The sequence below is a fragment of the Ochotona curzoniae genome, unplaced genomic scaffold (assembly GCF_017591425.1).
Source record: "Ochotona curzoniae isolate NIBS_2020 unplaced genomic scaffold, NIBS_Ocur_1.0 contig_2699, whole genome shotgun sequence".
NCBI lineage: Eukaryota > Metazoa > Chordata > Mammalia > Lagomorpha > Ochotonidae > Ochotona > Ochotona curzoniae.
Genome location: NW_024465561.1, coordinates 9657806 through 9681627, shown reverse-complemented (window position 1 = coordinate 9681627; position 23822 = coordinate 9657806). Strand labels below are relative to the sequence as shown.

At 51.2% G+C, this 23822-nt stretch overlaps 2 protein-coding genes across 2 annotated transcripts in view; both read left to right on the top strand.

Moving 5' to 3' along the window:
* The first annotated feature begins 2520 nt into the window (after positions 1 to 2520).
* Positions 2521 to 13483, top strand: CCNE1 (cyclin E1). Its single transcript, XM_040976496.1, has 12 exons — positions 2521 to 2609; positions 3088 to 3139; positions 3237 to 3324; positions 3524 to 3592; positions 6541 to 6677; positions 6795 to 6930; positions 9604 to 9750; positions 10623 to 10718; positions 10832 to 10966; positions 11054 to 11165; positions 11261 to 11418; positions 11996 to 13483. Exons 2-12 carry the CDS (start codon positions 3117 to 3119, stop codon positions 12116 to 12118), a joined length of 1224 nt encoding a protein of 407 aa, XP_040832430.1. The 5' UTR covers positions 2521 to 2609; positions 3088 to 3116; the 3' UTR covers positions 12119 to 13483.
* A 10209-nt stretch (positions 13484 to 23692) lies between these two features.
* LOC121153816 (periphilin-1-like) overlaps positions 23693 to 23822 on the top strand; it is a 36042-nt gene continuing 35912 nt past the window's right edge. Inside the window, exon 1 of the mRNA XM_040976559.1 lies at positions 23693 to 23713. Within this exon, the coding sequence (XP_040832493.1) occupies positions 23693 to 23713 (21 nt within the window). The remainder of the gene's footprint in view (positions 23714 to 23822) is intronic.

Sequence of the window (23822 nt, the reverse complement as noted above, 5' to 3'; positions counted from 1 at the left end):
ATGAATCAGAGGAAATACCTCTCTCTTGCTTTCACTCTGCCTTTCAAATACCTTCTTTGAAAGATTTGTTTATTTTTCTTAGAAAGTCAGATTTGGGCCTAGCGGCTAAAGTCCTCACCTTGAACTTGCCAGGATCCCATATGGGCACCTGTTCTAATCCCGGCAACCCCCGCTTCCCATCCAGCTCCCTGCTCATGGCCTGGGAAGGCAGTCGAGGACGACCCGAAGCTTTGGGACCCTGTACCCGCGTGGGAGACCCAAAAGAGGATCTGGGCTCCTGGCTTCAGATAGGCACAGCACTGGCCGTTACGGCTCACTTGGGGAGTGAATCATCGGACACAAGATCTTCCTCTGTGTCTCTCCTCCTCTCTGTATATCTGACTTTCCAATAAAAATAAATAAATCCTTAAAAAAAAAAAAAGTCAGATTCACAGAAAGAAGGAAAGACAGAAAGAATTTCTGTCTGCTGGTTCACTGCCCAAGTAGCCACAATGGCCAGAGCTGAGCTGATCCGGAGCCAGGAGTTAGAGGTCTCTTCCAGGTCTCCCAGGTGGGTGCAGGGTCCCAAGGCTTTGGGCCGCCCTTGAGTGCTTTCCCAGGCTGCAAGCAGGGAAGGGAAGTGGAGCAGCCAGGATACACAAATCAGAGCCCATATGGGATCCCGGCACATGCAAGGTGAGGCTTTAGCCAGTAGGCTACCGCACCGGGCCTAAATAAATAAATCTTTTTAAAAACGCACTTAATATGCCTAACCTGGATATGCAAGATACTCCAACACAAAAGTATTTTACAATAAAGTGCTAAATAGCTCATGGAGTTCATTGAGTCCTCTGTTACTGATACGAGCAACAGATTCAGCACCATCCCAGTAAGACACACTTAGTGGCGTGCCTGAGTGCTTAGCCCTGAGCCCCCAGCTCAGGGAACTGGCATGTGTGCCTACAGCCATGTGGCCAGTGTTTAGATCTGGCAGACATGTCCCTCGTCCCCTTCCAGTCACGACCTGGACCCCAGAGGCTGTCCCGGAGTCAGCAGAACAGGACTGCTAGAACAAGGCATGCGGCTGCCATTTTGAGAACACTGTGACGATACTTGGATTTTTGCTATTTCTAGTGGGCACAGGATTGGGGTGAAGAAGTTTGGCTTCTTGCCTGCTTAGGACACCCTGAGCACCTGGGCCGTCACCAGACTCTGAAGGCAAGTGGGTCACTGGGGAAGACCAGATTGAGGACACATTCCAAAGACCTGTTCCAAGCTGAGTACAGAAGCTAAGCTTGAGCAACAACTGGTCCATACTTGTCTCTCTCACCAGCCATTCATTCACAAATTCCTCCAGGCACCAGGCCAGGAGCTGAGGGCTCCAGCAGGGTGAGACTGACAAGGGGGGCGGGGGGTGTCAAAGAAACAAGCCAGGAGAGACCCAGGGCAGCAGGTGCTGCAAGGCAACTTAGCAGGGCAGTAGCACAGAGGACTCCCCCAGGACGAATTCCAGGGCCCTGAGGTGAGAAGGGACAGGAGAGCGTGCGGGAGCAAGACCCCATGGGCCTGAGGTCCAATTCGTAACAAGCTGCTTGAAAGCCTGAGGTTGACGGCAAACAGACGGGTGCAACGGAGCCCCTGGTCAAAGAGGCCTTCTGATGCTCTGGCTCTGGGGGGTAAGGCACAGGACACAAGGTGCTGGAACATGAGTGGAACGAATGAATCAACAAACGCACGGAGAGAGGGAGCCATAGGCACCGCAGGGGACCCCAGACGCAGCTCCAGAGAGCCCAGGTTCTAGGCCCAGGGCCTAGGCGCTGTGACCTTGGGGACATCCCCGCCCTGACACGCAGGTCCCAGAACCCTGCGTCTTAGGGGCGGGGAAGACGTGCCAGGCGGGACGGTGCGCACGCCGCGGCGCGCGGCATGTCCAAGGCCGGCGGGGGCCGGGGGCCGCACGCTCTCACGCACCTGCCCTGGGCAGACCCGCCGGGCCCCGAACCCCGCGCGCCGCCGTGTTTACATTCCTCCCGCGCCCGCCACGCGGCCGGCTGCCGCTCGGGCGCCGCGCGGCTCCGCCCCGGGCCCTGCGCTCCGCCCCGGGCCGCGCTCGCGCCACACTTCTCCCGCGTTGCGCCCGGCGCAGCCCCGCCCTCCTCGGCGCGCGCCGGCCGGCTCTCCCGCGTCCCGCCCCGCGCAGGCCCCGCCGCGGCCCCGGCCCCGCCCAGCACGTCCCGCGTCCTGCCCGTCTGGCGCGCAGGCCCCGTCCCGGGGGCCCGCCCCGCGCGGTCCCCGCCTCCGGCCGTCCGCGCGCCCTGCTGGCCGGCGGCGCAGAGGGCGGCGGCTGGGCGGGCCGGGAGGCGGGCCGGGGCGGGGCGGCGGCGGGGAGGTGCGAGGGCGGGCCGGGGCCGGTTCCGCGCGCAGGGATTTTTAAATGTCCCGCTCTAAGCCGGGCGCAGGAGCAGCCGGCTCGGCAGCCAGCGCGGTGTAGGGGGCAGGCGCGGATCCCGCCACCGCCGCGCGCAGGGCCCGCCGCCGCCGCCTGCCGACTCTCCGCTCGCTGCCCATCTCCTGTCTCCCGTCTCCTGCCCCGGCTCGTGCACCGCTGTCGGCCGTGGAGACGGCTCCGGGTAAGCGCCCTGCTGCGGGCTGCTGGGACCGGCGCCGCGGCGCGACTTCTCGAGCGCCCGGGCTGGGCCGGGGTGGGGGTGGGGGTGGGGCGGGTCGCTGGGTGCCGGGGGGCATCCGCGCGGGGTGCCCCGGGCATGGTGGCTTGGAGATGGGGTACGAACGGGGAGGTGTTGAGGGGAGACCGAGGCAGCCGGGGCCCCCAGGGAGGTGATGGGTCGGCTGGGGGGGGGTGTCTCTGGGGACATCGGAGGCCTCCCCCCGCCCGGGCTCGGACCCGGGACCACGGACCGCGGACGGCGTGGCGGGTGACAGGCCACCCCGGGCCCATCGGCCATTTTCCCGGCCGGCCCGGGAGGCTCCCGCCGCCGTCACCACCACCACCCTCGCGGGAGGGGGAGGGGTGCCCCGGGCCAGCCCTTGGGCTCTAGTCCCGTGGCCCCCGGTGTGCTCACCCCACTGCCTGCTTGATGCCCCCAGGCCCGAGGTGCTAGCTGAAGCCCCACGCCATGCCGAGGGAGAGGAAGGAGAGGTGAGTGGCCCGGCCGCTGCAGGACGGGGAGGGTGTGCGGCGGTGGGGGAGGGGGAGGGGAGACTCACCCCAGCCTTGGTGCCACCCTGGCCTGCAGGGATGCAAAGGAACTGGAGACCATGAAAGACGAAGGTGGCACCGACTTCACCCTCCGCACCAGGAAAAGGAAGGCAGATGTGGCTGTTGTGAGTACAAAGGGCACAGGTTGAGGAGAGCTCGACCCCCTCCGTCTTACCTGGGTACTAGACATGGGTGGGTTTCACAGTTACCGGTAAGGGTTTGGGGGACAGGTTGGGTCCCTTGGGTGCTCAACATCTAATCAGCCTTCCTCTCCCCCCCCTTCTCTGTGTTTTTGTCTCTTGGGGCTGGTGGTGGTTCTGTTAGTTTTTGCAGGATCCAGATGAAGAAATTGCCGAGATCGACAGGCCTGTGAGAGGCCAGTGTGGCAGTCAGGTAGGTGGCCTTGGGCCTGGGCCTGCCCCGGGGCCTCTCAGCCCCTGTGGGACACAGAGTGACTGAGCAGGTGCTCTCCGGATTCCAGGGCAGGCCATGTGGCTCATTGGACCTCTCTGAGGTTACAGGTGTGCCCTGGGAAGAACTGGAGTGGACCTGGAGGAATGCGGTCCTTTCTTTAGCCCTTGACGAAGCCAAGACTGGGTTGGGTGAGGGGCCGATCCCAGTGGCAGAGTTGGGGCTACCACCTCCCCCAAAGGCTGGTGACCTGCGTGTGTGTGCCAATGACCACACTGTCCCTAGTCCCCACTGGTGCTGTGTGGGCGTGACCTGTCCCCTCTAGGTCAGGTTACACACGCTCCTTCCCTCTGTGGCCCCTGAGGCTGCCCCAGCCCAGGTAGCGGCCTGCTGCCTGGGCTTGCCCTCGCTTCAGTGGTGGAACCTGGGTAGCGCTCTGTGTGCCTCGACACCCTTAAGGATGACTCCATTCATCTTGCCCCTCCTTAGCCGAGTTACTGCCAAATTTCCTGCATGCTGCATGCTGCGTGATATCATTGTAATATCAGACATTCCGCGCAGAGAAGGCCTGCTTTATCTCTTTACCTCCAGAAATGGCTGGAGACTGCAGTTATGGTGGCAGTCGGGGAAGGAGCCTATCGCCAGGCTAGCTGGCCGGGCCTTCTGACTATCCCAGATAAAGGCCGAGCAGGACTGTCTTTGGCCTGGGGGCTATGGCCCAGCACATCACTCTGCAGTTGGGGGCTGTGGCAGCTGATCTCAGGGGTTGGGGACTTTGAAGTGCAGGACCACACCATTGCAATAGCCAGTTATCACTGCACCTGAGTCTCTGCTAGGCATTTAAGGGGAGGACCCAGTGACTTGAACAAGGGATTGATTTCCTTGTTAGAAGAAAAATTTCATTGTAGCAAAGGAAACAAGATGGTACATCCCAAATTATTGTTTTCTCCTCCTAAAAGAAACTTTTAGTGAAGCAGATTGATTTTATGGGTGTTATAAAATGAATCTCTCCTTGTGAAATTCAAGGCTATTTCCCCAGGAGTGTTTTGAAGAGAAACGTGCAGCTGAGGGTGAGGGAAAGCCATCACCATTGGCTTCTCTGTACTGCAGGGTGCCCTGAGCATGCCCAAGGCTGGCTGTGTCGTGGAAGGCAGGGAGGTGGTAGCTGGAATACACATAGCCGCACCATTTCCGAGAGAAGGCAGGGTCCCCGTTGTCCACACGGATGGTGAAGGTTCTGCACATTTTGTTGGGAAGTTAGCTTGAAGATATGTGTTTATGGGACAGTTTCTACTTATCATGGCTGTTCGGCCATTTGTTACATGAGTCCCAATTGTTTGATCTGAAGTGGAATCTGATCATTTTATAAAAGGGCCCTGTGAAACTTGGCATACATCAGAATTAGAGGCCATAATCTTAATTATTCTCAGCCAGTGGTGAGATGTGCCACTGGTGGTGGAACCCAGCTGTACTTCAAGACGCAGATTCATTCTTGAAAGAAGAGCAACTTGGCCCAGGTGTAGCAAGGAAGTGCTACCAGCACAGTCCACTAGAACTGAAAGGCAGTGGCTTTTCTCACGCAGCTGGTGGCAGGGAGTCCCTGCAGAATTTGCATGCTCAGTGCTGGGGCACAGGTGGGGAAAGGGCAGGCTCCAGCGTTGCTCCTCTCACTCTGGGCTTCCTGGTCAGCTGCCACAGGCACAGTCACGGGGGCCCCTTAAGGGCCCTCATCCACAGGTCCTCAACCCACTGTCTGCTCTAGCCAACAGTGACCATCTCTCAGCTGTCAGACTTACTTCACAGATCCTCTGTGCTAAGGGATTAACTCCCTGGGATCTTCAGCAAAGTCACTCCTTCCTAAGTTTCACAATGAAAACTTTGGATTCTCTGTAGGGAGGGGTGACAAACAGTAGCTTTAAAAAGAAAATACTATATGAATGGCTAATTTTCCAAATGTTGAAAATTGACTCGAGTGAGGAGGAATTGGAAATCCTTTGGAGGAGTGCAGTGTTTGGGCTTTCATGATCAGTTAATGTTGTATGAATCCTGCTCTCTGCAGGTCTCTGCGATAGAACTCAGATCCTTCGGAGCCCCTGAGGTCTGCCTCCATGGAGTTAGCATGATCTGTGGCTTGATTTGGTTTTAATTAGGTAGATTTGCTTTGAGTTCAGGATAACAAAAGATCCTCATTGTTTAAGTATTTGGCTAGGCTTATAACCAGAGGAAGATGGGCCATTTGATAGGTTTGTTTTAAGAATGAAGATACTAGAAAATGACAGTTTGCATTTTTGATCTTTATTGTGTGTGAATGTGGAATGCTCATGTAAATGACATTTTAGTAGTGTAGCTGTACTGAAGACCCACTTGGGAGATCGGGCATCTGACCTGGGGTTAGAGGCCCCCACCAGCGTGCCTGCGTTTGGTTCCAGGCTGGCTCCTGAGGCTCCTGCTCCTTGCTTGGGCCATCTTGAGCACTGGGGAGTGAACCAGTAGACAGGATTGGTCTCTTTTTTCAAACAAAGCAAAAAAAAAAAACCCTCAAAAACCAAATATCTTGAAGTTTGATCAAGTAATCCCACAGCATTTCACTACCTGCTGAACCACTAATTAATTTGTGCTTTTTGTAATGAGAGAGTTGTTTGCATTTTGTTTTACCCCTCCTGCGTCTACTGTGCTGTGCAAGTGCCTTAGTTTATCATGATGTAGAGGCTGAGATGCTACTGCCTGCCCGTTTTCCTGGGAGCTTACTGCGCAGACTCTCCAACTAGTGACAGAAATTAAACGAAAGCCTGAAGTTACGCCTGTGGCTGTTACGTGACTGCTTAGGCAGGGCAGTGATTCTCTTGTGAGAAGATATTCCTTGAAGTACTAGGTAATGTAAAAAGAGCTGGTTTACATCACACGTTCTCAACTCTGCTTTCTCTTGACAGCTGTGGGACAACAATGCCAACCCCTGCCCCTCGATCCCCACACCCGACAAGGAGGAAGACGAGCTGGTCTACGCAAACACCACGTTTGATCCATACAGCCTGGCGCCCGCCAGAGCCTCACCGCTGCCTGTCCTGGAGTGAGTGTTGGGGCGGGCCCCGTGGCTTCCAGGGTCTCCTGCACAGGTTCCCAGTCCTCGTTAGTATGGAGGCACACTGACGCCTGTGTGCTCTGTTTTTCGTTTGTTTTTTGGTAGCTGGGCAAATAGAGAGGAGGTTTGGAAAATCATGCTAAACAAGGAAAAGAAATACTCCCGGGATCAGCACTTTCTGCAGCGCCACCCTCTTCTGCAGCCGAAGATGCGAGCCATTCTCCTGGACTGGCTAATGGAGGTGAGGTGCATCTTCTCATTGCTGGGGGCATCGCACTGTGTATGTTGGATTCCATTAAGACATTCTGTAGCTTTGAAACTGTCATTTTTTTTTTTTTTGTCTGCTTTCCTAAAGTAACTTCCGGGGCGGTGGCGGGAATTGTTTATTTCAAAGGCACAGTTACAGAGATAAGGAAAGACAGAGATCTCTCCCACCCGCTGGGTCACTCCCCTAAATGGTCTAAGAGGCCAGGGGCTGACCAGGCCAAAGTTAGAAAGCTGGAACTCCGTTTGGGTCTTGCTTGTGGCGTCAGGGGCCAAGCTCTTCAGCCATCTTCACCGCTCTCCCAGGTGCATTACCAGGGAGCTGAATCAGAAGTGGAGCTGCAGCCTGCTTTGGGGACGCCTGCAGACAGCTTAACATGCTATATACCACAATGCCGGCCCCTTAAAAGAATTTCTAAAGTATCTTTGCGCCTTAGGCATTTTAAAGCTGGCGTCTAAATTTTTTTCCATCAAAGTTTACATAGCTGCAAAGGTATATTTTCCAATAAATTGTAAATATTGATATTTGAGCTTTGGTCATTAAATAGCTTTTGACTGTATCTACTGGAATGTGAGTATCAGCTCTTTGATAATACTATCAAGTTGTAGAAATAAATGAACATGCTTATCTTGAAAAGTCGGATCTTACATTGTTCATTTGTGACTTCTTGGAATGCATTTCCCTTTTGCTGCAGAATGATATCCTAACAAAAAAGTTTACATGTTTTATTGATCATACGCTTGTCCTTCTGCAACAATTGATCAAAAGAACAAGTTATTACAAATTAACAAGAGATTTGTTAAATACACAAAGTGAAATTTTATCAGCAGTGCACCTGTTACTGGGATGAACTGTGAGTGACTTATAGATGGTGTGCCCTAAGCGGGGAAGGACAGCTCAGGTGGCTTATTGTACAGAACACATGCAGATGTTGGGCGTCTAATTGCCTAAAACTGACCCGGCGCTGTATGCCCTTTGAAGTCCACTATTTCCAGAGTCGTGTGCCCAGTTTATGCTGGTTCCAGATTCAGACTCCCTGGTGCCACTTGCCACCCAAGTGCCTTCAGTAGGCCGGTCACTTCAGCTGCAGTCAGGGTTTTCTCATTAGGTGTTTGCTAGCAGTGTTTGACTTGCAGTTTGTGTGGAACAGAAATGGTATGGAGATTGTCATCCTTGATTTGTGCTTGTGCAAAGGTCCATGGGATGTCAGTACTCCCTTGATTTCCTTGGCAGGCCTTGCAGTTGTCCACCTCAGACCATACAGCCCTTGTCACAAGGACTCTGCAACATTTTCTAAATCCTTGAGGCATTAGATATAGTATGCTTGAATCCTTTGGATTTCAACTGATTCTCACAAAAATGTTGTGGCTGACGAGTTTGGTTTGTCACAATGCAGTTGATGCCATCATACTTTGCAGGAATGGTTTTATAAAGATCTGAGTGCGACTGGGAGCTGGTGCTGTGGGACAGCAGATTAATCTGCCAGCTGTGACACCATCCAGTATCGGAGCTCTGCTTCCAGTCCTGGCTACTCTGCTTCCAGTTCAGCTCCCTGCTAAGGTGCCAGAGAAGGCAGCGGGCACTCCAAGCACCTGGGCCCTTGCCCTCCACGTGGGAGACCCAGGTGGCATTCCAGGCTCCTGGCTTTAGCTAGGCCTGCCCCACCATTGCATCTTCTCTCCTTCTCTGTCTGCCACTTGGCCTTTTAAATAAATAAAAGACTTTTGAAGTTAAAATAGCCTCACCTGGACCTTAGAAATGGTCTTGAGTGATTCTTTATTATGTATCATTGACAGACAAAGGAAGAGGCAGAGAAACATCTATCTGTTGGTTCATGCCTCAGATGGTCACAGTGGAACAGGGCTGGACTAGGCTGAAGCCAAGAACCACAAACTCCATCCAGGATCCAAGCTCAAGCACGTGGGACATAGTTTGCTTTCAGAGGTGTTTTAGCAGGTCTGACAGCACTGCAGGCCGCTGTTTGGCAGTTTTGTTTCTCTGGCATCTGTGTACATATTCTCTGGATTTGCACTTCCATGCAATGGCTTGTGCACAGTCTGCCATGTTGTGGTGGTGAGCTGAAGTCTGAGAGTTCTTTGTTCCCTTCAGCCCTACCATGGTGCTCTTACCAGATCATTGTGAGGTGGGCAAGGCAGGGATTGTCTTAATCTTTTCAGTTGAAGCAGTCTGAGATAAATCCTAAATTAGAGCCAAACCTGGGTTATTTGCTTCATGCTGTCTGAAAAAGCTTCAGCCGCTCAGGGTTGCAGCATTTGGGCAGGTTGTCCTGAAGGACATTCATATTGCAGCTATTAGCCATTCTTAATGGCAAGGCTCACTATGGGGATATTAGGGAGGGCAGTGTTCTTTAAGAACATGCAGTTTTGTTTGTTCTGTGACAATTCAGTGCTGCCTTCACCTGGTAATGAATGTGTCTCAGATCCCAGAACCCCTGGGTCTTCCATCTGAGTCCCAGTTGTTCAATGTGTGTGAGCTTGGGGACAGCCAGGCATCCATCCTTTCCAACAAGCCAGAGTATCTCTGCTCTCTTGTGACTGGTTATGCTGTCCTGCCCAGAACTCAAAACAAGTTCCTAGGTTGTTTGGTTCTTCAACTGATTGTTCTAAACATGTACTGAATATTTTTCAGGTGTGTGAAGTCTACAAGCTTCACAGGGAGACATTTTACTTGGCACAAGATTTCTTTGATCGGTACATGGCCACTCAAGAAAATATTGTAAAAACACTTCTACAGCTTATTGGGATTTCATCATTATTTATTGCTGCCAAACTTGAGGTAAATAACTTGTTGCATTTTTTCCATAATGATGTATTTCTTGAACATCACAAAGATTTGGGGAAGAGATGGACTAGGCTATAATACATAATCTAAATGTATCTAATTAAGACAAGCACAAAATCCTGGAAACTAGCTGAGAAGAAATTAGTATAGTAAGCATATAGAATGCATAGGTTGACGTCGTTACATTAAGCACAACTATTTTTTTTTTTTTTAAAACATTCTTTGAACTATCAGAGGCTAATTTTGTGGGAAAAGGGGGTTGGTCAGACATCTGGCCCAGCAATCCAGATGCTGGTTGAGGCACCTGCATCCCAACACTGGAGTGCCTGGATTTGCTGCCAGGCTCCAGTTCTTGACTCCAAGGGTCTGCTGCCCTGAACTCCAGGAGGCAAGTGGGCAAGACCCACAGAGCGGTGCTGGGCAGGGTTCCTGGGACCCACAGAGCGGTGCTGGGCACGGTTCCTGGGACCCACAGAGCGGTGCTGGGCACGGTTCCTGGGACCCAGTTTTGGGGACTGGAAAAGCAACGAAGAACATTTCCTTTCTGTTTCTTTGCCACTAAAATAAAATGTAAATAGATAGTGTGATTATATCTGAGTATATGTCCCAACTTTCAGCTGTGTAGTTCAAGGTACTGAAAAGGTGGGGGTGTCAGCACCACCAGTACAGCATACAAGCTGCCTCTCTGGAGAGAGCTTTCACAGGAACCACATTTTGTAGCACTGGAGTGACTCCCAGCTTAATCCCACAGCGAGCCCTCTTCCAGCACCAGGGAACAATTCTGGATGTGCGTTGGAAGTGGAAACCCCTTTAGAGATTTGGTTTTTGGTTTTTGCTAATGGTGTCTTGCGTTTATTCTCTTCCAGGAAATCTATCCTCCTAAATTGCACCAGTTTGCCTATGTTACAGACGGGGCTTGTTCAGGGGATGAAATTCTTACCATGGAACTAGTGATTATGAAGGTAGGTTATATCTTCTGTGTGCAACTGTAGGCTTCCTCCTCCCACTGGACACGTTTTGGCACGAAACATGGCTGCATATTGAACCCTGTGTCTCCTTTCTCTGTTCCTTTTAGGCCCTCAAGTGGCACTTAACTCCTCTCACCATTGTATCCTGGCTGAATGTGTACATGCAGGTTGCATATCTGAATGACGTGTATGAAGTGCTGCTACCGCAGTACCCCCAGCAGATCTTCATACAGATTGCGGAGGTGAGCGGCCACCTGTGGCCAGAGCGGGGACCTCTCTGAAGCCGCGTGTGTGGGCCAGCTGACTCAGTGTCCTTCTCTTCCTTGCAGCTTTTGGACCTCTGTGTCCTGGATGTCGACTGCCTAGAGTTTTCTTATGGCATCCTGGCTGCTTCTGCCTTGTATCATTTCTCCTCGTCTGAACTGATGCACAAGGTTTCAGGTACGTTGATTTTCCAGTGATTTCACAAGCAGGGTGTGCTGAACTGAGCGAAGCATTGGCCTTGGCTTGAACCCACACTTTGGTTTTCCTTGCAGGATATCAGTGGTGCGACATAGAGAAGTGTGTGAAGTGGATGGTTCCATTTGCCATGGTCATAAGAGAGACGGGAAGTTCCAAACTTAAGCACTTCAAGGGGGTCCATGCCGAAGACGCACACAACATCCAGACCCACATCAACAGCTTGGATTTGCTGGTCAGTGCCCTTCCTTGGATAACTGCTGGTTCATCGTCTCAGCAGCCTATGCATGCTCCTTCAGGCAGGCTCCAGACACCCTAGACAAACTTTTTTTATTTTAAAGATTTATTTTATTTTTATTGGAAAGGTGGATATACAGAGAGGAGAGACAGAGAGGAAGATCTTCCGTCCGATGATTCACTCCCCAAGTGAGCGCAACGGCCGATGCTATGCCCATCCAAAGCCAGGAGACTCTTCCAGGTCTCCCACACGGGTGCAGGGTCCCAAAGCTTTGGGCCGTCCTCGACTGTTTTCCCAGGCCACAGGCAGGGAGCTGGATGGGAAGCGGGGCCGCCGGGATTAGAACTGGCTCCTATATGGGATCCCGGGTGTTCAAGGCGAGGACCTTAACCACTGTGCTGTCGCGCCGGGCCCAAGACAAACTTAATTCCTTGAGAAATAACAAGTCACTCAGTAGATGGCTGTGTTCTTTGCTCCTTCAGTCTCACTCATTCACCTCTTAGAGAAAGCACTGAGTGATGGCAAGCCAGGCCCTTCCACTCTGACATGTCTCCCCTTTGATTCTCATCCACAGGACAAAGCCCAAGCAAAGAAAGCCATATTGTCCGAACAAAATAGGATTTCTCCTCTCCCTACTGGGGTCCTTACCCCACCGCAGAGCGGTAAGAAGCAGAGCAGCGAGCAGGAGAGCGTGTGACCACACCAGCCTGCTCCACCAAAGAGTCGCATAGAGGTGCCTACTTCCAGTTCCCCTGTCTGCTGCATTCGCTTTTACAGATATTTAAGTGGAAGAGTGTACCTCTTCCACAACAGAAGTCCTTCTGTGGATGACATTGGACAGGGAGAAGTGATTTTTTGTTTTTTATTGGATGCTTCGATATTTGAATGAGTGGGTCAAGTACACCAGCCGCCTCCAGAACACCAGTGAGTGCTCCAGATGCTGCTAAGGAGGGTGCTGCCTGGTTTGACTGACTATTCACACCGTGACAAAGGCTTCAAGCTGAGCAGCACCGTTGTTGCTGTTGCTCTCCTCCTGGGTGTTCTGGGTACGTCCTGGTAAATGGAACAGGTGTTCATGAGTGAGCATGGTGATGCCAGGCTTGCAGCCAGGCTTGCAGCCAGCCGGCCGGGGCTTGCACCTTTCACACTATCAGTTGACAGCGTACAATGCCTTTTATGAACTTGTTTTGTAAGTGCTGCTATGTCTATCCGTTTTTTAATAAAGATAATACTGTCTTTGAGACAGCTAGTTTTATGAGCTATGTTTGGTAACTTAAGTTAGACCTCAACGTTGAAGTGTACCTGTATCAAATTATGTATTTTTGACTTTGTGCTTCTGGAAGATCAAGTTTTTCAAGCAAATCCATTTAGAAGAAAACTTAGGGTGCGGGGGCAGTGTCGGGTGTGGTCCTGTCTGCCTTCTGAGAATGCTGAGCTGGAAGTGAGGCACCAGTGTGGCATTCTGCACACACATGCTGCCCGGGTGGCTGCCCACACCAGGCTCATGGGCAGGAGTACTAAGTCAGTTTCATATCTAACAGGACTTGTGGCTTTAATTTTCTCAGGACTGGTTAAAAGCTCTACAAATCTGTGATTAATATTATTTAATATACTCTTCACCTTATCCCGTTCTTAACCTAAAGAATTGATTAAGTTTCCTTTGGAGAACATGTTAACACAGTAGCCTAAAACTATGCATTTAAGAAGAAAATGCAAAGTAAAGTTGTGCATAGTTCAAGGCCATGTTGTCAGTACCGTCTGCCCCCTGGCCACTGACGAAGTCGCCAAGTGCCTTGCCAGCAGTCCCTGTCCGCCTCAAGTGTACGGCTCGTCTTGCCTTTGTTCTCCACATGGTCTGGTATTGTGTTGGGGGATTGTATTGAAGCGAGGGTGGGTGAGAGACAAGTACCACTTTCTTTTAACTTGTTCTTTTTTATCTCACTTTGCAAAAATCTATCTAAAAGAGCCATTTAAACCTGTAGCATATTTGTATGAAGTTGGAAAGAGTCCCTACTTTTTGACATTGATGTAGTTCTGGCAAATTTTGATACTGTTTTCCTAATAAATGCATTATAAATCTACATGCAATGGTATATAATGAAATGACGTGGCTTCTAGAGTTCTGTAGTTACCTCGGGCCGCTAGGCCTCTCCCACGTGGTTACCTTACATTTGGTGTTTCCTATGCAAAAAAAATGTGGCACAAAGGACATTTCCAAATTTTGTTATAAATTTGTGAACCTGACAAACATGAGCCAACACTGATTTGATCCCAGCTGAAGTAAGTATCCACTCGGATTGCTTTGCAAGCCATGACTGTGTACAGGGTGCTACTGAGTGCTGTGTAAAAGCATCCTGAGCAGTAGTGGTTGCAATGCTACAGGTTCTGAAAAATCAAACATTTCAAATGTCAGTGTTGCCATAGCCAGCAGTCAGTCACTGGATGCATCAATGAAATCTGCAGTCACCAGTAATTTCCATGGTTCTGTTGCAAGCCCAAGAGCTGCTACTAAGTACAAGTGAAGTCACCCCTTTCAGAGGAACTTCCTGTGCTTACTAACCAGTTTGTGGCCTTGCACTCTGGCTCCGAATGCCCATGCCAACTGTGCTGATTAGCTAAAAACCAGAGGAGGCAAGTGACACCAGCACAGACACGGGGCTGAGAGGGAGAGCTACATCAGCTTGGTGACTCATGGTTTGAGGCAGAAGTGTCTGCAGGAAGGACAGGAGGCAGAAATGCTGCTGAGCCTCACCTGCTTTGATGTTAGGGCTGGGGAAACGGGATGATCCACTGAGCGGCCACAAAGGCCGAGTGGAAGGCAAACACACCATATCTGCATAGCCTTCCCCAGCTCAGGGTTGACCTGCTAGACCTTCCCAGAGTTGGGGTCATCTCTGTCCAGTGGGGCTTAGGTGGCCGCTGTTGAAGTTGTCCAGTGCCATCTTCCTAGGGGGAACTTGGACATGGATTTGTGGTGGTTCTTTCGTAGCCACTAGGTGGACAAAGAATGCTGAGGTGTGTGCCACACAGGAAAGCTGTGGGGCTTTTTAAGATTAGGGTGAAGTGACCTATGCGCTTCTATCCTCAGACACAAGCACAACTGGAGCTTATTTGGGCAAAATCAGGCTGTAGCCCAGGGCAGGGATGGTGAGAGAAATCAAGTCTGATAATGTCTAGCCGTATTTATCCAGGCTTTTGCCTTCTACATGCTCAACATTTTGAAATTCAAATCACATTTCTACCTTGGACATTGTTAGAGAACTATTTTTATCCCTGCTGTAATCATCTAATTTGCTGATTACAGGTCTCAAATTGCCACAGAGAACTCAATTTTTGAAGGAATTGTCCTATTTGATCAAATATGTTATTCAAGCAATGCAGTCATTTGTTCCACAAGGTTACCTGCCAGGCAGAGTTAACCAGGAGTAATAGCATTAGGAGCCTATACTTAAAAATCAAGCATTAGCTAATCTGCCTGGGACAATAGAGCCTTAAATATAATTTGCAGCAGATACTTCAGTTCCTGTACTGACAGACAATTGCATTTTGCATTCAATATGCATAGATTTTTCCTACCTCATCTTAATTCCAGATTTAACACCAGAAGACTGATGGGCTCATGTTCACAGATTTGCCAGATCCTAGTTCTCAGAAGCCTCAGACAAGGGGGCCACATGAACTTTTATCAACTGAACACTCCCACCCTGCCCCGTTAAAGCCATTTGCCTCATTGATCAGTTAACAGTGTCTGGAGTCAGGTGAGCCTGCAGGTGGGACAGAAGGCCGTTCTGTGAAAGGTGGCCTCCAGGAGCAGTGGGGACGAAGACACAGGTGCCACATCAAAAGGCGCTTCTACCTCCAGCCAGGATTCTGGCCCAATATATCAGACAACCCCTTTGCAAGGCCACCCAGGGCCTCGTGCCCTGTGGCAAAGCCCATGGAACCTCTGCCAGGCTTATCTCTGCAGACCCTCCTGCCTGCCCCTGCGTCACAGCCAAGTAGCCTTCCTTCCAAGCAGAGGGTAAGGAGTTGCAGCAAGTCACCACCATCTTCGTGCCTTCCCCACTTCACCCGTTCTCTCCCTGACTTTGAACCCGAATGCACACCTGTCTGCAGGTGCCTCCACTTGGGAGGACTTTAGAATCTTCCAGGGAAACTCATCATTTTCCTTCCAGTAACTGGCAAAACAAAATACACCTATGTGAATGTCCAGTTGGAAAGAAACTCATTAATGAAATGCAAAACAAAATCACGACATTTTTGTGTCAAGTTGCAGAGAATAATACAGACGAGTCCTTGCAGACACACTACCTAGACTTGCTATGTGAGCCCCACTCAGTTTGTTTTCAAAGAGTGCATTACAGACAGTTGCAGGCCCTTTCCATCTGTTGGCTCACTCCCCAAATGGCTGCAATGACCAGAGTTGAGGTGCTCAGGAGCAGGGTCTCCCATGAGGGTACAGGGGTCCAAGGACTTGGGTCATTCTCTGCTGCTTTCTCAGACCTTCAGCAGAGCTGGATTACAGTAGCACCCATATGGGATGGCAGTGCCACAGGGCACAGGGTTAGCCAGCTATGCCACCATGCTGGCCCTAGTCCATATTTATTTTTTACACTTCTGTTGTTTATATTTGAATCCACATGCAAAAAAATATGTAAAACACTGCTCTATGTGTTTAAAAATGTTATCTAGGCCTGGCATGTTAGCCTAGTGGCTAAAGCCACACTTTGCACATGCCACAATCCCATATGGGCACCTGTTTGAATCCTGGCTATTCCACCTTCCTTCCAGCTCCCTACTTGTGGTCTGGGAAAGCAGTCGAGGACAGCCCAAAGCCTTGGGACCCCATACTCCTTGGAAGGCTCAGAAGAAACTCTTGAAGAAGCTCAGCTCCAGCCATTGTGGCCACTTGGGGTGTGAACCAACGGACAGATCTTTCTCTCTGTTATCACCTCCCTCTATATCTGGCTTTTCAATGAAAAAAGAAAATAAATCTCCAAAAAAAAAAAGTATGTAATGTAATCAATCCTTATGTATCACAATAACAATATTTTCTTCCCTCAAACTTTTTTATTTATATATATATAAATATATATTTAATTTTACATAGTTGATTAGGGTACAAAGGGTCAAGGGCTACAGTAAAGTGGGTAAGACCATTGTTTCCACACTAATATCATTTTTCCTCCTGTATCTGGGATCAAGGTAGAAACAAAGGGAGAAGCCCTACCCAGCCTCCCACCCATCCCAGGGACCTGCTCAAGCACTTTTGATAGTTCAACTGTTCTGAATTGCTGCCAATCTCACCGTTCCAATCGCGATGAAATCTCTTCAGAATCCACTGGCTGACATAGTCTCTTCATAGTTGGGGTTCTGAGATCAGCAGTTCAGCTGGAGGGATCTCCAAATAAATTTGTGATTCTTGTGTGTGCTTGCCAGTACAGGGTCCAGCACAGTCCGTCACCCCAATTAGTTTAAGCACATGCCGGTGGTTGCAATTGTTGGGTCAGTTCTGTTTCCAGCCGTCTTCCTTGTGAACCAATGGTTGTTGCAGTCCAGCCCGATCCTGCCCATTTCATACTGGGCCCTCACGCCAATTCACACTCTCCAGTGGGAATGGTTGTCCAGCAGGGGAACCCACATCCCTCCTGTTGGCTTTGCCCCCTCCCTCCCTGGTTCTCACGTGCTGTTTGGGCACTGCGGCCACATCTGGTATGGCTCACCTCACCTTGGCATTCCACAATGTTTGTGCTGCGACTGAACCTGGCCTGACCCACATTCTGTGCTGGTGCTCAGATTTGCCCGCAGGTGATGTGAATTGTTTCAGCCTGTTCTGCTCCCCACTTTTGCCAAATGTATGATGGTGGGTATCTTTCTCTGGCCTGGTCTAGGTTGCTCACTAACATGGTTCTTGCACTCACCTGCAGGGACTGTGTCCCAACAGAGGAATCTCCCAAGCTCCTCCATCAGAACCTCTCCCTATGCCAGATCTTGCACATACTGGTGGGTCCATGGGCCAGCCGTCCTTACTGGCCTTCAATCCATTCCGGTTCTTGATGTTGGATGTTTCAGCCCAGCCAAGGCTTGTCCATACCCAGACACTGCTCACACATGGCTCAGTAGGAGCAGAGACATAGCTTAGTCCATTCTACATCTACCCAGGTTCTCCAGAGCATCAGATGGTGCTGGTGTCTAGCCTGGTTAGGTGCGCCCAGCCCCAGGTCACAGTTGTGTCTAGGGAGATTGCAGCCATATCCAGACCAGAACGCAGCCCCTACTCCGGCACTCTCCCGTGGGAACCCCAACCCAACAAGGGTGTACTCTCAGAGCTCTCAAGCCGAGTCTATTTCTAGCCCTAGATTATGTGCGTGCCAGTGGTTGCTGTGACCCGGTTGGCTTAGCCTCTCACCTGTCAGCCTTTGCCTTCGATGCTGTGGCCTAGTATCCCTGGCTCATGCAAACCAGTAGGTGTAAGAGACTAGTTCGGCATGTCCTGTGTTCCATCCTGAATTCTGTTCTTCCTTGTAAGGTGAGGTTTGCTCGGACCACCCCAGATCCTATTTTAGGATGCACTTTCGGGTGCTGCTGCCTTGACCTGCCCAGACTGTTGTCAGTTCCTTTATCCATAAGTGATGGCAGGTTCCATGGTCACATCTAGCTCAGCCCATCACAGGATTGGGCCCACACTTCCCCCACAAAATCTACCCCCAGACCTGGTTCTTTCGCGTTCCAGTTAGTGTCTTGACCCTGCCAAATGTGACCCATCCACTATTCCACCAGTCAGTCAGGAACTGGTACCTAGCCCTGCCATAGAGAGGCCCCCATCCATAGCTTTCATGTGGACTGGTGTGTGGCAGTCAGTGAAGCTCTATGCTAACAGCCCATCTCAGGATTCCCATGTGGGATGGTCAATCAGTCTAGCCCAAATAGATCTTAGGATCTCTCCCCTCCAAACCACTAGGTCTCTGTCCCCATGCTTGCCAGAAAGTTCTGGGACCCTGTTGCTGGGAATCAGCCAGAATAGATCCCTCACCTACCCTCACACTGGCCTTATCCATGGGTGTCCCTAGGCAGCAATTACATATCCTAAAAAACCCAGAGATTGCCGCCAGGCAGCCAGCAGGCAGAGCCTTAAGCCCAATAGGCACACTGACCACCCAAAGTCTAGGACTCGGTCACCACCTGTTGGCAGTGACTTTAGCCTGAGTCCTCAACAGTGGGTCCAGCCACATTGCAGGGAGCTGCTTTAGCTCCAACCCCAAAGCCAAACCCCACCCAAACTTCCTGCTGCAAGATGTTAGCGCCCAGGGCCTTAATCTAGTTCCCAAGTTTCCCTCATGGTGTACTTACCCTGAGGGAAGAGATCTCTTGGGCCTGGAGAAAGCCTATCTAAATGTAATCAATCTTTTTGCATCACAATAACACTATTTTCTTTCCATCTTATCTTCAAGATTTATCCACGCTGACAACAGTGAAGATTGAGTTTATTCATTTTTTAGTTGTGGTCGAGGTTTCCTCCATGTGAATATGAACAGGTTTTAAAACAGGTTTTAAAAAAATATTGATGGGAAAGGGGATTGGCATGGTGCCATAGTAAGTATAGCCGCTGCCTGCAATCAGCTGCCCCACTTCCAATCCTGTTCCCTACTGTTAGCTTGAGAACACAACAGAAAAAAGTACGAATGACCCCTGTACCCACGTGGGAGACCTGGAAGAGGCTTTTGGCTTTGGATTGGCCCACTGTGGGTCCCTGTGGCCATTTTGGGAGTGCACCAGTGAACCAGCAGAGGGCTGGGCACAAAACAAGTGCTCCAAAAATGAACAGATGAATTCTCACACACATGCTACTTTCAATGCATTCCCTACTCCTCCACGCCCAGAAGAACATATGCTACCATTCACTTGCAATAGACTGACATTAGCAGCCTGGGCATTGGGCCTAGCCACATCCCACATCTGTGTGCTCGGGTTCAAATCCCATCTCCAACCCTAGCTCCATCTACCTGCTGTTGCACATGCTGTAAAGCAGTGGTGATGGCTCAGCAGGTTCCTGCCATCATGTGAAAAGACCCGCACCAAGCACCCAGCAGCCAGCTTCAGCCAGCAGCCAGGCCCTGGAGTGAGGCGGTGTGGACACCCCAGCAGTCAGCTTCAGCCAGCAGCCGGGCCCAGCAGTGAGGCAGTGTAGACACACCAGCAGTCAGCTTCAGCCGGGCCCAGCAGTGAGGCGGTATGGACACTGAACCAGCAGACAAGATGGTAGCTCCCTCCCTTAAACAATTTTTAAGAAATTCATGTATTTATTTGAAATGCAGAGTGACATGCAGGAGAAAAACAGATCACATATCCAGTGGTTCACTTCCCTAATGGAAGCAATTACTGCGGCTGGGCCAGGCCCAGCCAGGAGCCCAAAACCCCACCCAGTTCTCCTCTGTAGATTACAGGGGCCCAAGCTGCCTCCCCAGGTACATTAGTGTGGAGCTTGATTTGGAAGTGAAGCAGCCATCTGGTGCTCAGGACACAAGCGCCTGCAGGCAGCAGCTTTATCTGCTCTGACACAAAGCTGGCCCTCGATGGTTGTTTTTAAAGACCAGAACTAGCATTAAAAAGAGACTTCAATAGAAACAAATCAAGCCCCACCCAGACTCGGGTCAGGTGGGTTTCTGAGAACAATCCCAAGCACTCCCAGGAAGTTCTTTGTGTCCTTTGCTGAGTCCAGTCTGCACAACAGGAGCTGCCGCCTAAAGTGCCTCCTTCTCTCCTCTCCCTGCCTTCCGGGAAATGTCGGAGCACAATTTGGATGTGCTTGGATTGCTAATGGGTTTGACAACGCTGGAGACAACATGCAAAATGTGGGCTGTGAGCTGGGGCAGCCGGCAGGGCCCTGGCCCAGCTCTCCTGCTGCTGTTCTCATGCACCAGAGAACGTCTTGCGTCTCCTGCAAAACAGCAGGGGGAGCCTATTTCTCCCTGGAGCATCCACAGGTAGACACTACAAGTGCACAGCGTCTCTGGTCGGCCTGGTAACTGCAGGCCTGGAGTTTGAGATTTCCAAGTTACGGAGTGTCTTACTCTAACCCTAATATCTGTGAGACCCCTGTGTCTCATCTGCCTGGTGGGGTACAAGCTCGGGGACCTCTGCGCCCACAAGGAGGGAGGGTGCCCTGCCTCGCTAGGCTTAACAGTTGCATCCTGCTTCTGCTCAGACTCCTGGCTTCCAGGTGGTGAGGAAACACCAGCGTGGGGAGCTTTTGGGTTAGCCATCACAACTCGGGAGTCTCCCATGCTTCCTCCCATGCACAGCAGTTTTATTTCTGGAGAGGGCCCCCATGCACATGCATGAGGCAGCAGCACACTGGCAGGCAGGGCTTTCCCAGGGACCAACACTGACCTTTGACCCTAGGCTGAGGCCAGCTGAGCTGCCTCAAGGCCAGAGGTGAGGCTGACGAGATTCCAGGGCGGCAGCCACAGAGCCCAGTCCTCCCACCCCTGACCCAGCACTGCTGCCTCAAGGGTCACCAGCTCCCAGTCAAGGGACCCTGCAAAGAGTCTGGTTAGGGGCTTCAGGCCTCCCAGAGAGGAACACTCCCACCTCAGCGTGGGTGTTTTCCCTCCTCCTCTGGACTCCTGCCTCCCGCTGCTGGACACTCTCTCCAATTCTAACCCCGGGGGGTGCAGAAAACCCAGCAGGAAAGAGAAGGCCCTGGGAGCAATGTTCTGCTTGGTTCATTTTAGTGATATCCAGAGCAGCTGGACACACAGCCCACGTGCGCGATGAGACACATGTAGATGGCAGCCAGGAACCCATAAGAGCACCCAGGGCGGTGAGCTGGATTTTATTAATGACATTTCTTTTATCCTTTAACAATGGCATCTCAGGGCAAGCACAATGGCCCAATAGGCTAATCCTCTACCTGCAAGCTCCAGCATTCCACATGGGCACCAGTTTGTGTCCCAGCTGCTCCACTTCCCATCCAGCTTCCCATTTGTAGTCTGGAAAAACAGTGGAGAAGGGCCTAAAGCCTTAGGACCCTGCACCTGTATAGGAGAACCTGGAAGAAGCTTCTGGCTTTGGATTGGCTCAGCTCCAGCTGTTGTTGCCATCTGGGGAGTGAGCCAGTGGATGGAAAAATTTATAAATTAAAAAAAAAAAAAAAGGTATGTCAGAGACCTGCAAGGAATGTGCCCAATTGTTTAATGATTTCAAGTTTTTGCATCTGCTATGAAGAAAAAGGCTGCCTTGTCAAACGGAGACTCTATGATGGGCTGTGTCAATCAGTGGATTCTTCAACAACCTCATCATGCTTGGAGTGGTGAGATTGGCAGCAATTCATAACTGGTGAACTAACAAAACCACTTGAGCAAGAACCTCGGAACATGCCCCACATCCAGGACCTGGGGTGGGTGGAAGCCCTGGGTGGGGCTTCTCAATATCCCCCTTTACCTGAGATACATGAAGGAAACAATATGGAAATAATAGTCTTAGCCACTTTCCTATAGCCCTTGAACCTTTTTACCCTAATTAACTATGTAAAGATTGTCAAAAATATTAAAAAAAAAAAAGAAGAAAGAAAAAGGTTGCCCTGTGTCCAAGCTCAGAGCCCAGCAGGAGCTGTGAAAGACCCTGAAACCACTTCTGAGCCCCCCTCTGTCATTTTATGCCTTGGGTCTCCCTGGCGAGGCTAACAACCTGGCAGTGCCCACTCTCTCCACTCTGCCCTGCTACGATCCCATGTGCAGGTTCTCCAACAGGGGAACTGAGGCCCTGTGCGCGGAATGACTGCACATGTGCTGAGGCCGTATTTTTGCCTTCAGGACCCTCCGGCTGCATGGCCCTTTAACTGCATTCCTCACATACAGGTTCATTTTGAAGAAGGAAAAAAATAAAGACTTAACTGTGGTTTGCTGTCTTCCCACAATCCTTGTCTGTAGTTGGACTTCACTATCATCCGGGTAAGTTACAGGGGCAGGTGCACACCCAGAAGTCACACCTCATTTGCCACTGTGGCCCTCATCCTCCCGCTTCAGAAACCACAAGCAGTTGTCAAGAAGCACCAAAGAGTTTCCACACTGACAAGTGCCAAACGTCATGGCCCCTCTCTTCCTCCTCCTCCTGGGCCACCCACACATTTGGCTTGGAGATGGGCCCTGGGAAAGGAACAAAGCGCTTCTGCTACAAATCAGTGACACACACACACCCCCGACACCCATGGTCTAGGAATGACACTCCATCATCGCAGTGCCAGCATTGGTCAGCTGTCCCAACGAGCACCCCGCCAGGCTGAACCAGAATTTTGATAATGGGGTCTGGATGAGTTCACTGACCCCCACTTCCAGTGTTGCCCCCTTTCCCCAGGTAGCCTTGGCTTGTGGGAAAGATCCTGGTTGGGGAGGGGGTTCCCAATATGGCCATCTCTACCTACAGCACATACAGGGCAGTTCTGGAATGTTCTGGCAGGAGGCTGAGGGTGGGCTGCAGTTCAAGTGGAGGTCATGAGTACATCCTGAGGATGGGTCTGCCCCAGGGATCATGTGGGAGGGAGCCAGGCATCTACTGGAGTCAGAGTCCCCACTCCTGCCGTCCCGCCAGCAGTGGGGGTCAGTGGTTAAGCCGAGGCCGGGCAGAGCCTTGCTGCAGTGGCTGACAGCCTTTGCCAGAGGCCCCGTATACACACTCATCCGGCACGGCTGCTGGACCCTGGCATGCTCCGCTGCCATAAAACTATCAGTGTTGTGGCCTGGCGCAGTAGCCTAGCGGCTAAAGTCCTCACCTTGAACACACCATGATCCCATATGGGCGCTGGTTCTAATCCTGGCAGCCCCTGCTTCCCATCCAGCTCCCTGCTTGTGGCCTGGGGGAGCAGTTGAGGACAGCCCAAAGTCTTGGAACCCTGCACCCACGTAGGAGACCCGAAGAGCCTCTGGGCTTCTGGATTCAGATCAGCTCAGCTCTGGTCATTGCAACCACCTGGGGAGTGAATCAGCAGAAAGAAGATCTTCCTCTCTGCCTCTTCTCCTCTCTATATATCTGACTTTGCAATCAAAATAAATAAATCTTTAAAAATATATACATAAATACACATATCAGTGCTGCCCCTCCAGCTCCTGGAGGTGGTTTTGGCGTGACAGCCTGCAAAGTCACCCCGTAATTGACTCACATCCCCAAATCTGGATTGCTCCAGATGAGCGCAAACCTGCACAGATGGCCCCTCGCACCACAAAGTAAAAATAACGGAACTTGCGAGGCCGGGCCGCCCTGATTCTCTGGGCAGATGTGCCGCCTGCACATTCCGGTAGGCACATAGCCTGCATCCTGGCAGCCAGAGTGCATCTCCTGTGCCTTCTCTCTCACCCCTTCTGGCATGCCAGTGCCCCTGCAAGTGTTGGGGACTGGGGAGCCCA